General features: G+C 39.6%; 1 protein-coding gene across 2 annotated transcripts in view; it reads left to right on the top strand.

Moving 5' to 3' along the window:
- Nucleotides 1-13046, top strand: part of LOC129374175 (synaptic vesicle glycoprotein 2C-like) — a 41594-nt gene that overhangs the window by 11703 nt on the left and 16845 nt on the right. For both annotated transcript variants that reach the window (XM_055052438.1, XM_055052439.1), the window contains exons 3-4: nucleotides 6686-6866; nucleotides 9248-9399. In XM_055052438.1, the coding sequence (XP_054908413.1) occupies nucleotides 6686-6866; nucleotides 9248-9399 (333 nt within the window). The remainder of the gene's footprint in view (nucleotides 1-6685; nucleotides 6867-9247; nucleotides 9400-13046) is intronic.

The raw sequence follows: 13046 nt of genomic DNA, 5'->3' as shown, positions 1-13046 counted from the left end.
CACTTGAGTCTATAATTTGAATAATGTAGAAGCAGCCATGGAGTTGTCATGGCACCAGGTATTTAGATACACGAGTAGGAGGTGTCGTCACTCTGAATGTGTGCCGCTCGTCTTCCTATTTTCTCACTGATATCAGAAATAGCTTCACGCACAATACTTTTTTTCCCTTCAGTTTACACTAATTTTGGAGTCTCTATACAGACAACAAGACAAAAAGTGCAATTTCTGTCGGCGCAGTGTTACAATTTCGAGGTCGTTCAGCGCTCCCCTCTCAAGAGCGGGACGGTTTGTGGTTCACCCGGACTGATCCTGTATTGTGACTCATCTCTCAGTGGGAGCCAGGAGGGAAAGAATAGAAAGAATGAGTCATTTTACCAGCTGGCTTACACACAGCATAAATAATGGATGTGCGTACACGCTCAGTTGTGAAGGATAAACCGAACACAATGGACTCGACTGGCGCTTTTATCACCGATCCTCTGAGAAGGTCAGCGACTCAAGAAGCGGTTGATAAGAGCATCTTCTGTCTGAAAGGAGTAAACAGAAGAACTGATGGATTACAGGGAAAGTCAGAGTTCATCCTGCAGAAGTGGTAGCGTAGAGTCAATGTTTAGCTAATGTCTAAACATTAGCCTACTGTTCATCCCAAGGAAGCATTTTCAAACAATAAGTTCTTGTTGTTATATCTCAGTCCTGTCACACATCCTGAGGAATTGATGCCGAATTATTCCATTTTTTTCCGTCAGATCTGAGAATCTTTGTTTTTTGTGCTGTAAATGTTTGGTTTTCTTTACTACAAAGACGACAGCGTCTGATCTAATAGTTTAGATCTAACTATTTCCTCCAACATTTTTTTCCATTTTTGGATTCAAACTTCATTTACATAATTTTAACTGAGCTTCACTGTTGTTTAGTGCGCTACCAATGCTGCTAAAATGCCTCTGTGTTTAGACAACTTTTTCATGTGAGCTCTTGGTGTAGCCATCTTGTCCAATTCTGTTTTTTTTTCTTTCTTTCTTTTTAAAGAACTATAAAAACGGACAAAAACTTTTTTTTTTTTTGATGAATTGGCAAGAGCGAGAAAAAAGTATTAATTTGTCAAAGGCATTTCTTTCTTACACTGCAAGTTATGGGACAGAGGTGACTACAAACAAAGTAAACAAAATTAATCTAAACATTTCTAATTTTTATGTTTAAAACTCTAACATAGCTTATTAAGTGTTTTTTTTAATTGTGTGCTCATTATTTTATAATTACTCATGTAATCTAGTTGCTTTGCAGAGTAAATAAATCAAAGAGAAAAAAATGATTAAAAAATTTTTTTTGTCCCGTGTAAACATTCGTCTTGATTTATTGTAAGGGATTATTAGCATTCATTCCTAATCGTTTTAAGATATGACTAAGACGCCTCTTCCTCATATTTTAATCTAAGTTGAGATACCATCAGATATCAGACTGTTTTCGTCTCTTCTTCTTGTTCTTGTCTTGTTTCCCCCCTCCATCACCCTCACAGTATAATCCACTTAATGCTCTCTCAGAGCTTCTCCGTCTCTCACAGCCATGCCGGTGATCTGACGATACGGGCTCGGGTTAATCTCTGCAGCATTGTGCTTTACTGCAGTTTAGCCATGGTAGACTGGCTCACGTACCTCCCTGGAGAACAAGGGGAGGGAGGGAGAGGGCTGCCTTCACTCTCCCTCTTTTTATCTGGTGCTCCACGACATATGGCTCGGATGTGGGTGTTTTCCTGCATCGCCATAGTCTGAACCAAGAGGAAGAGCTAACTTTTCTTTTTCTTTCTTTCTTTTTTTTTTTTTTTTTACAGAACTGTACATGTAATGTGGTATTGATTTAAGTGTGCTCTTAACCATAATAGAATATTATAATTTATCTCTGCCTCAGCACAACAAAAAAATGAATTGGGGGTGTATCAATATGAACATTCAACAACCTATATGTAGATAAACAATATTTATTAAGATCTATAAATATTTGTCACATCTTTACGTCCGTGGAATTACTTCCCCCACTTTTATTCTCTATTCTCAGTAATTGTTACATTTGTTGAGCATAAATCCCGCCTCACACCTTTTGGTTTTAGTTGGTCACCTGACGCTAGCTTGGAAAGCAAAGCAGCTCGGTAAATTAGGCTGGCAGCCAGTCAGAAAGATAAAACAATAATGTTCGATGAAATCAGAGTATTTCAATAATGACTGAAACAGAGACTAGATTTAAAAAACGTGTGTTGGATTTATATTTTTGCGTCTTTTCTTCAGGTTTTCCGGTTCTCCAGCGCCCTCCGGTGGCCCCTCTGCTTAGGACATTCGCCATAATCGCTCACTTTTTAAGTAAACCTGGATAAAGTTACACAACAATCTGAAATCATATTCAGGGTTTTGCATATGTGTGGATTAACGCTGCTGTACATGCTATCAATAGTCAAACAGTGCATTGATAGAACTTAGAGGGAGGGAAAACAGTAACTAAACCCCAATGAGGGGAAAAACAAATCGGCAGGTGTTAAAGTAATTAATATCTGAGGACTGTGACTTGCTCCTGAGGGGTGTCTCCTCTCTCTTACCGCCACTCATCTGTCTCACCGCCTGCATCAGCCCACCCATCAGTCAACGTGGTCCTCTGGGGTTCCCCTCAGCGCTCGCTTAATGTCTCGAGCGTTCCAGCTGAGGAAGTAAGCTCTCGACTTGCCTGTGACGCAGGCCGTCTGTTTGTCTGTGTGTCTGTCTGTCTGCCTGTGTTCTCCTCTCATCCATGCCAAGATGCTGTGTGGCTGCGTGGAGAGAAAAACAGAGCAGAAACTGAGGCGTCGGGAGAGACTCGCGCTCACACATAAGAGCTAATTAAAGTGGAAAAAAGTAGCACACAGGGAGACCGCTGAAGTCAGCTTACGAGCCGGCTAAAACAAAAACAAACCAGAGCTGTTGAGTGTTCATAAAGTTAACAAATGCACTCCTCCTCTTGCTTTATGAAAATATAATCAATTTACTATTTTTACTTGCATAGCAATGCTTTTATGAAGTCTTAGCTATGTGGAAACAAAAAGGCATCTTTTCGTCTTATTTCTGCAGTTCTTGCTCTGCTCCATCTCACTGGCCTCAGTTAGATTTTTGAAGGGGCAGTAATGAAGTAACTATGACAACTTCACTTGTTGCATATTAAATACAATTTAAAAGAAGTTTCACTTTCAACGCGTTTGTAATTTAATGCGTTGAAATTGAGCCTCTATCTCTGTAAGAAACTCCAGCTCTTTCTGAAACTCTGCCTTCAGGAAGTCGTCACAACCCTCTATTAACCCTTTAACTGTTTTATTACAAGCATTTCACTGGCATCTTGCACAGCTGATGGTTGCCATGGGAGATCAAAAGATGGCTCAGATATACATGAAAGAATCAAAGCAACAATCCATGTGTGTTTTTGATGAGGAAATAACATCATTGCAAGATGTAAAGCTCAAGAAGTAAATTTTATTTAAATAAAATTTGAAGTAACTGTAAACTGTCCCTTTAAAATCAGAAAGTCACCTGCAGTTTTAAGCTATGTAATTTACTTAAATTCTACATTTATGAACGGACTATTGGTTATCCAGATTATCTGGAAAGGTTAACTGCCTTATAGATGTGATGGACTTTATAAAACAGACAGGGTGAAAGTGTTTGCTTAACTGCGTCAAACACGTGATACTGCCACCGCTACTTTCTCGTTTCTTTAAATTTACCCTTGCAAATCTACATAAAAGCTTTCAAGGTCTGACCCCAGTTTGAACCCTAACAGGAAATCACAAATCCAATCTCAGAAGCCTTTTATGCTGCGTCTCAGATGCCCCATCGCTATAACCACCCCGCCGTCCTCCACCCCGACCCCGCTCCCCCCACACACTCTCATCCTCCCCCCTTCATTACACGTACAAACGCAGCATGAGAGCAGCCATAAAACAAACGAGGTGGTGCTCCGCAGATACCATCTCCTCCCGAACACACACCCGCGTGTATCTACACAAATCACAAGGTGCCAGCCGATTTTTTTTGCTTTTGCTTTTTTTGTGCAGAATGCAGCATTTTCAGACACTTGGTTTGATACCGTATCACACGGCCTCCTCCTCATATCCTGAAGGAGGCTCCTCCGCCGCCGCAGTGCATAGATTCTGTGACTGTCACCTGTAATGAATCACTCGCTCTCGGCGTGCCTGCGCAGCGTGATAAGGCCCCCCTGCTCTCGGTGAATCTGTCCCATCACCAGAGACGCAGCGAGCGCAAAAAGAACAGAAGACCTCCTCTCCCTTGCCAGCTTATTTTCTTTGCTGCCTCATCAAACAATCGCATCTCCGCTTCCTCTAGCATTAGCATTTTTATTAGCACACAACAGAATAAAGTGGGCCATTTACAGGCCTGGCTGCTCTCACCCCTGTCCATGACCACCCTGTAGGGGAAAAAATAAGTAAAAAATGGCTCCTGTGGAGGAGTTGCTGTGCAGAGAAATTGCTCATTTATGAACACTACAGCAGCTGTGTTTCCTTCACAAATGTGCTCAAAATCTTGTCAATATTCCGCTAATGTCAAAAGACAATGCGGTGTTTCCGTTAAATAAGAAACGCAATGAAAATCACACTTTAATAAGTGTGTTCATGCAATAGGTTATTAGAAAACATTCCACTTCCTGTCATCTTCTTCTTCTTTTCCACCAGTAGCAACATGATCACATGACTCATGGGATCCAAAAAAGTGCTTCCATTCTTTAGCTCAACTTTAAGTGTTTCAGTAACAAATATATGAAAGGAAGAATAGAAATGATGGACATTAGTCAAGTCAAGTTACATATCAGCACATTTCAGCAACAAGGCACTTCAGAGTGATTTACTCCATAAAAGCCAGTAATGAAACAAGCGATAAACATCAAGCAAATATACATCAAATATGTTTATCAATGTTCCAGTTATTATGTCTCAAAGCCAAATGGAAACAGGTGGGTTTTTTGTCTAGGTTCATAGGAAGTCAGCATTTCAGCTGTTTTGCAGTTTTCTGGAAGTTTGTTCTAGATTTGTGGTGCATAGAAGCTGAAAGCTGCTTCTCCATGTTTGGTTCTGGTGTTGTAGAGAAGACCAGAAACAGAAGACCAGAGTGGTTTGGAAAGTCCTTTATGAAAATACTCCGTAAACCTTTCAAAGTGTAATAAAAATGTAATAAAGTAACTGGAAAAAAAAGCAAAAAATGTTCTTTTTGAACATTTTTTGCCTATTTTTTGTAAATTTCTATGCTCCAACTGAGTGTGACAGGAAAGCAAAGAAGATAAAGAATCTGAACAAGGGTTAAATTTTTCTCACATTCTTTATTATAATCTAATAAAATGCCAGAACAATTAAAACCTGGCCACTAAAAATCGAACATCTGAAACATGAACGAACGCGTCATCACTGTGCCGTACAGAAGTTATTGCAACACTTTCCTTTGTGTTCCTATTGTGGTTTATCTGAAACCTGATCCTCACACTGCAGAGTTAATCCAAACCCAGACACATCGACTGTCATTAGACTCTGGCAGTGGAATCGCAAAACCCCCAGCGTAGTTAAAACACTGTCGGGGTGATCTACAGCGTCGTGGACTGGAGTCACAATGTGGTTCATTTTAGTGCTGTGAGCCGAGCTCAACTAATCGATCCTCTGTGTGCCATCAGTGTGAACCTCTATAGGCGTAGTCTGCTCTGTGTGTGGCTGGGAGCGACTCAGTTTAGTTTGGTTTGAAAAAAAGATACCAGCATCTCAAATGTTGCAGAGATGTCTTCCTGCGATTAAAATTTCATCTCAATATTCTGTGGTTCTAGAGTGGCAGCCATAAAAGTGACGAAAAGAGCTATTTATTGCTGCTTTTTTAGTTAACCATGTGGCTGTGCCACAGCAACAATAGCTCTATCCAGGTGTAAGTTTAAGTCACTTAAAGAATGGATTGATTTGTGTCACTACACTGCACACCGTAACTACATTTAATCATGATTTTAAATTTATTGCAGCTTATCAATACTTTCATTGAACAAACATTGGAGACAAACAGCAAAGCTATCAGTACGGACAGTTTTAGGTGGCTTTAAACATATTTAATTGGAATTTATCGTGACGGCAATAAATCAGAATTCCTATTTTGATAAGAAATTTATCGCGATACATGATACGATTCCCACCTGCTTTGCTTCTTTGGGTTTTTGCTTCGGCTACTGTTCAGTTTTATTGTTCTGATTAGCTGCCAACTTCACTGCAGAAACACAAAGTCTCACCAAGCATTTTTTTATATCTAATATCTAATGCAAATATCTTAGCAAATTTCAAATAAAAGGAAAACTAACTTACAAATAAGTTTTCAGCAACACATAGGAGCTTCTTTAAATTAAACAATTCATTAATTTTATTGAAAAAAATATGAGTTCCAATGGCAGATTATGTCACTTGCCAGTAGAACTAATACTTTTGAAATATTACTTAAAACAAGCTCCTATATCTGCCTGGAAAGGTTACTTGTAAGTTAGTTTTAGTTTTTCAATTGTCCTGAGATATTAGATGCAAGAACACACATTCTTGGTGAGATTTTGTATTTTTGAGGTTTCTAAAAGCTGAACGTGTAGAGGTGTTAGTAATTAAAAATCTGTCTTTTTGCTCTCTTTCTGCCTCCTCCTCTCTCTGCAGGCAGCATTGTGTATCTGGGTATGATGTTCGGAGCGTTTTTCTGGGGCGGCCTGTCAGACAAGGTGGGCCGCAAACAGTGCCTGCTCATATCCATGTCCGTCAACGGCTTCTTTGCTTTCCTCTCCTCCTTTGTTCAAGGCTACAGTATGTTCCTCCTCTGCCGCATGGTGTCTGGCTTTGGGTGAGTGCACTTAACCTTTACTTTTCATTACTTTCCCCGCTCTTCTTCCCTTCATACTCAGTGTAAATGAGATTCTGAAAGCTCCTGTGAGGATTTCCCCCTTCTATGCAGCCTGATCCTTCCCTCCGCTGCTCGTTGCTCTGCCGTCTCTTCTTCTTTAAGGAAAATGCACAAAACCGACACGTTTGCAGAAACAAACCAAAGGCAATAAGTGAACATCTGCAAGCTGTTGTCAGCTCGGCTGCCAGCTTCCTTGATAAATGGTTTGCCGTTCCTTCGCAGTTAACCAACAGCATGTTCATGCAGTGAATGTGCCTTTGGCGGTATTGACGTGAGCTGATAAGCTGCCGAAAAAGCAAACAGATTTGGTTTTAGCAGACTGGAATGGGTTTGTCAGATTGGTTTGAAAATGTTCTGTTCAGTTTATTTACGTGTGGAGAACAAATGTCATCTTAAAGCACTTCAAAAGTTAAACAGGCTATGTTCGTATTGCGTTAGCTTCTTGGCATGATTGCCGAAGTCATATTTTATGGTTCAGTATTATGTAAAAATCAACTCTTTTTAGATTTACAGCATATAATGATATTCTCTGATCAAAACATACCTGGAGTGTTGCTTAGATTTTTCTGTGCATGTTTGAGAAATCCTTTAATCTCCCATTGCAACCATTCAGCCGTGCAAAACGCCTGGGAGGACCCAGAACCGTCTTTGAGGACGAACCTCCTCCTCTAAGCTCCAGTTTCCAAGTTGCTGAGCACCCTTCCCCCGCTCGGCTCCTTCAGACTAGCCAGCAGTAATTAGCAAACACCTGGTGGAACGTCTGAGCTTATCGTGAGCTAATTTTCAGTCTAACACTGGTAGAAACTTTGCTGAAGAATTAATAGAGAAGCCATGTTGTGACTTCCTGAAGGCGGAGTTTCAGAAAGAGAAGAAGTTTTTAAAGAGACAGAGGCTCAATTTCAAAGTAAAATTTCTTTTAAGTCATGTTTTTATGACAAATGAATGTAACATATTTACTTGCTTGTTCTATAAAATGGAAAACAAACAAACAATGCTGACGTTGGACGCGTTTTGCACCGTTTGGATCTGCGGTGGCCTTTTTTCCGGAGCCGGGGACATGAACGGAAACGCTGAGGCGTGGAGTTTTGGAGGGTGTTGTCTCCAGTTTAACTGGATGCAGCTTGTTTCATTAAGCTTTTCCTTACCTCATTAACTTCGATTCCGTAAACCGCCTCAGCAAAACAGGAGGGAAGACTTAAACAGCCAGATGGAGTAAAAAAAAGAAGCACAGATTATGTTTGTGAAATCATTTGTAATTAGGCTGAAATGAGGGAACAAATTGTCTCTAAAGAATTAACCAATTCTTTAGAGACAATCGTCGGAAAAGTCCACGTTCGCCGAAACCTGCTCTGACATCCACCCCTCCAGACCAGGCCTGATACGTCCAGACACTCCAGCATGTGGAATATTCACATCTACACCTGGAAGAACGTGGAAAAATGTGACTGTCTTCACTTCCCTCACGCTCTCGCGAATTAACGTTCACTTCAAGGATGCAGTTACAGTAGAAATGACAGGAACACAGTTGGTTGCCCAAGCGAGCGAGCTGCAATATAACAGCTGGTTGTAAAGCCCAGATCAGGCCATAAAAATGCAAACTGGCCACGACACAGTGCACTAAAGCAGGTTTAGGCTGTTGGAAAATTTAAGTATTTAAAATTGGACATGTTCTTGTCCAAAAAAAAAAAAAAAAAAAAAAAAAAGGAACACGTCTGATTGGATAGAAGCCGACGAGGGAAAGAAATGTACCTGGGAACAGACTCACAACCCTTTCCAAAAAGAAAACCAACACCAGTAGGACCTTCTTCCACATTTCATCATGTTACAATGATAAACTTCCTTGTTGTTTTTTACATGTTAGAAAGTACATGTGAAAAAGCACTTTTTTATGATTAAGAGTCATAATTGATAGTTGTGAATACAATAAATCATCATCTAGGCTTGGACAACTAACAGAGCACTGTTCAGTTGGTTATCTGAGAATGGAGAGAGCGTGCTACATCTGACAGATGACAGAAAGTCGTAGGAGGAAAATGGTGAAGCATGTTTTACTGATTTATCACTTGAACAAACCTTTTTGTGTGTGATTTGAATTGCGTTTGTAACTTAATGGAAACGTCGCGTTTGCAAAATTATGTTTTTTTTGGCACTACCGGAAAATTGAAAGTTTTGCGCAGAAAGGCAGCAAGTGTTTGAGACGAATGCCGAGTGAAAGCTCCTCATGATGCACAGTGATCATCATACATCTTCTCTAAGATGAAATAACATCATTTGAAATGTCTGCAGCATGTGCAGCTGATGGCGATACAATGACTTTGCAGGATTGGCGGCGCGGTGCCCATCGTGTTCTCGTACTTTGCGGAGGTCTTGGCCAGGGAGAAGCGAGGTGAGCACCTGAGCTGGCTCTGCATGTTCTGGATGATCGGAGGGATTTACGCCTCAGCCATGGCCTGGGCCATCATCCCACACTACGGTGAGTCTCAGCTCTCTCAAACCTGATGTACCAGGATTATCGAAGAGTCACTTTTATGCGTATATTGAAAGTAGAGCTGGACTGTATAGCTGAAAAACTTATAGAAGCATTTCATATCGGTCAATATAGATAATTAGTGATTAGATTTTTGTTTTAAATGTCTGAAATATCTGGTGGTGTGACCTTTTTTATGTTTAAGCAAGTTTGAGGGATGGTGACAAAACCAGAAATTTCTGCTACGCACGTTATTCAACACTTTGCTGCTCGGTAACCAAACAGCAAGTGAGTCAGCCATTGTCGCCAACCTGGCTTAGCTAGCTGTGAAAGGTTGAGCGGTTAAAGACATTTCTCTGCCTGTAAATCTCCCAGAATGCCGTGCAGTTCTGGCTTGGAATTCAATGAAATTATACATAGTTCCCACATGTCTGAAGCAGAAGTAATCCGCCCCATTGAACCGCCATTTTGGTAGGCAAGAGCAGCACAACGTACCCAAGGCTTCGAGACCAATAAGAAAGTATATTGACACTCCTGAAAAATGTGCCAGAGAAAGATCATGTGTCTGTCTGTCTGTCTATCTATCTATCTATCTATCTATCTATCTATCTATCTATCTATCTATCTATCTATCTATCTATCTATCTATCTATCTATCTATCTATCTATCTATCTATCTATCTATCTATCTATCTATCTATCTATCTATCTATCTCTATCTATCTATCTATCTATCTATCTATCTATCTATCTATCTATCTATCTATCTATCTATCTATCTATCTATCTATCTATCTATCTATCTATCTATCTATCTATCTATCTATCTATCTATATCTATCTATCTATCTATCTATCTATCTATCTATCTATCTATCTATCTATCTATCTATCTATCTATCTATCTATCTATCTATCTATCTATCTATCTATCTATCTATCTATCTATCTATCTACTATCTATCTATCTATCTATCTATCTATCTATCTATCTATCTATCTATCTATCTATCTATCTATCTATCTATCTATCTATCTATCTGTGTGTGTGTGTGTGTGTTCTAAGCTCTAACTGAATGTATCTCTGCTTAGACTAAACTTAACCTGGTTTACATCTGATAAGATGACTTAGTTTATTTCTATTTGCTTCATGCCAGAGTACTAAGAGAAGATTTAGAGCTATTTGATAACTTCTTTTCAAAATTCAGAATTTAACTGTGGTCAATATGGTCACAATGAAGCTTGGATTAACAAAAACAAGATGCTAAGACTAAGTTAAAACATACCTGGTGTTACAGGACATTTTGGTTTTTAAAAACTCTAAATTATACAGCATATCACCTGGATTAAAACTGGTAAACGTTTCTAATATGTTCAACATCTTGTCAGACTTAAACATGTTTTTCAAATTTTATTTCATATACTGTTTATCAAATTGTTTACGGTCCCTTCCTCGACTTCAACTGAAGCGAAGAAGCAGTGTGTAAAAGTTCGAGTAAGACTAACACACAAGTCTTTTCTTCTGTAGTGAGCAGCATCATTCTCTGTCTATTGTGTAGCGTCCCCTTGGGTCTCCATCCTACACTGTAGAGATCTTTTACCTGATAATAAAAATCCATTACACTAACCAAGTATGAGGGGTGGAGGTAAAGCTGTGGATGACTTTTTATAGATCTGCAAATGGATGAAATACCTTGAGCAAAATAATACTGCATTAGTTAAGAATCAAGAGACAGAGAGAGAATCTAGACTGTTGGATAAGAGAGCCAGCGTGGCTCGAGCCTGCAGGAATAATATAGGACAGAATGAAATGTTAATGACATTCCTAATGTCTAGGATACAGACAAAAAAACAACAACACACATTCGAATGGGTTTTAATGTCAAACTGAAGTTCATACATTATTATATGACACAAAATATGTGGAGGGCATTGCATATCATTTTCCATTTGCAGGGATTATTTACAAAGCAGGCAGCCTTCAGGGAACAGATAGCAGGTGGCTGTGTAGGTGGAGCACCAGCAGCAGCAGCAGCAAAAGGCAACGCAGCAGACATGAAACACTGACTTGCAAAATATTCAGACCTTGAACTTTTAAAAGGGGCAGAATTATATAAAATCCAACTTTTTTGAGCTTTACGTCGTGTCATAATGTTGTTCCCTCATTAAAAACATACTTGCTGTGATTTTTTCATGCATCTGAGAGAAATCGTTTGATCTCGCATGGCGACCGTTCAGGGTGGACCTGGATGGACCCAGCGCTGCCTTCGAGGACAAAGCTCCTCCTCAAAGTCGCAGTTTTTGAGGAGGAGGAGGATGAAGGGTTACTATGCTTCAAAGTAACCCTCCCCACTCAGCTCCTTTAGACTAGCCAGCAGCAATTAGCAAACACCTGGTAGAACTGCTGAGCTCATTATAGGAGCTACATCTCAGTGCAGCGCTGGCAGAAATGTTGTCAAAGGGTTAATAGAGGAGCCATGTTGTGATGACTTCCTGAAAGCAGAGTTTTGTTAATTAAGTTAAGAAAAAAAAAACATGTGGAACTCATAAGCATCATTCAGGTGCTGTGAAATCTTCAGTTAGAGGAAAATGTTCAATGTCATTTATGCCTAATCAATATTTGTTACGTTGATTTCACGGAGATTTACGGAGCAGAATCAAAAAAAAAAAAAGAAAAGAAAATTATACCTTAGGTGTTTGTTGCTGCAGGGTTACGGATGAGGTGTGCGTCAGCTGATCAGAGCCAAACGAGCAAAATAAAATCAATCCGGTGCAGAGGGCTGAAAACCAAGGAAAAGGAGCACAGGAAAAAAAGATTAGGAGGATGAGAGCCGCAGCGTGTTCCTGATTTATGTGGCCCGTGTCAGAGATAATCGAAAGGTGAGGGTATACTGCAGAGGACTGAAGGGACGTAAAGAGAAAACAAACGAGAGAGAGGCTGTAAAAGGAAAGGAGGGGAAAGTGATGCATGAGGAGGAGTCTTTTCTGTTTTCAGGGCTGCGTTGATAGGATATAATGAACTCTATTCCTGGATCCTCGCCAGCAGCACGCTGACTCCGCCGGGACTATTATATGGATGCGTGACTGTAAAGATGTATTGACATCGCCGTGATTGAGTGGGAAGTGTTAAGTAAAAAACGTCTGAAGAAGTTTTTGTGGGTGGGCTGAAACAATGCCTGAAGACAGTGTTACATAAAAATAGCTCAAAGAGTCGGTGGCAGGTTCTTTTTGCTACTAGGTGTTCTGTTTTCTTCCTTAAAGCCAATTAACTCTAACGTCAACAAGACATGATGAGATCAATGGGAAACAGAGTGAATACAGTTTTACCCAACTCTTGCATGCATAAGCCACGTTGGGAAAGTTTTGTGCCAACAATTTCGAAGAATGAATTTTCTCACATCTGAAAGGAGTTTGATTTCAAATAATTCAAATTTCAAATAATTGCTGTGATAATTTTCAGCAGTTCTGATCCCTGTTTGAACAAACTAGCCAATGCACATGGAGATCAGAACTGCAACAAGATTAAGAGTTTATTCCACTGGTTATAGAATATAAAACTAAACCGAGTCATAATTGAGATTTTTAATTATTTTATTTTTAACATTTATTTAAAAAAATATTTAATGAAGTACTTGATTAACAAGAGAAATAAA

Source organism: Poeciliopsis prolifica, unplaced genomic scaffold (genome assembly GCF_027474105.1).
Source record: "Poeciliopsis prolifica strain line A6 unplaced genomic scaffold, Auburn_PproV2 SCAFFOLD035, whole genome shotgun sequence".
Classification (NCBI taxonomy): Eukaryota; Metazoa; Chordata; class Actinopteri; order Cyprinodontiformes; family Poeciliidae; genus Poeciliopsis; species Poeciliopsis prolifica.
The sequence above is the reverse complement of the archived record's forward strand: the minus strand, read 5'-3'. Positions and strand labels throughout refer to the sequence as shown.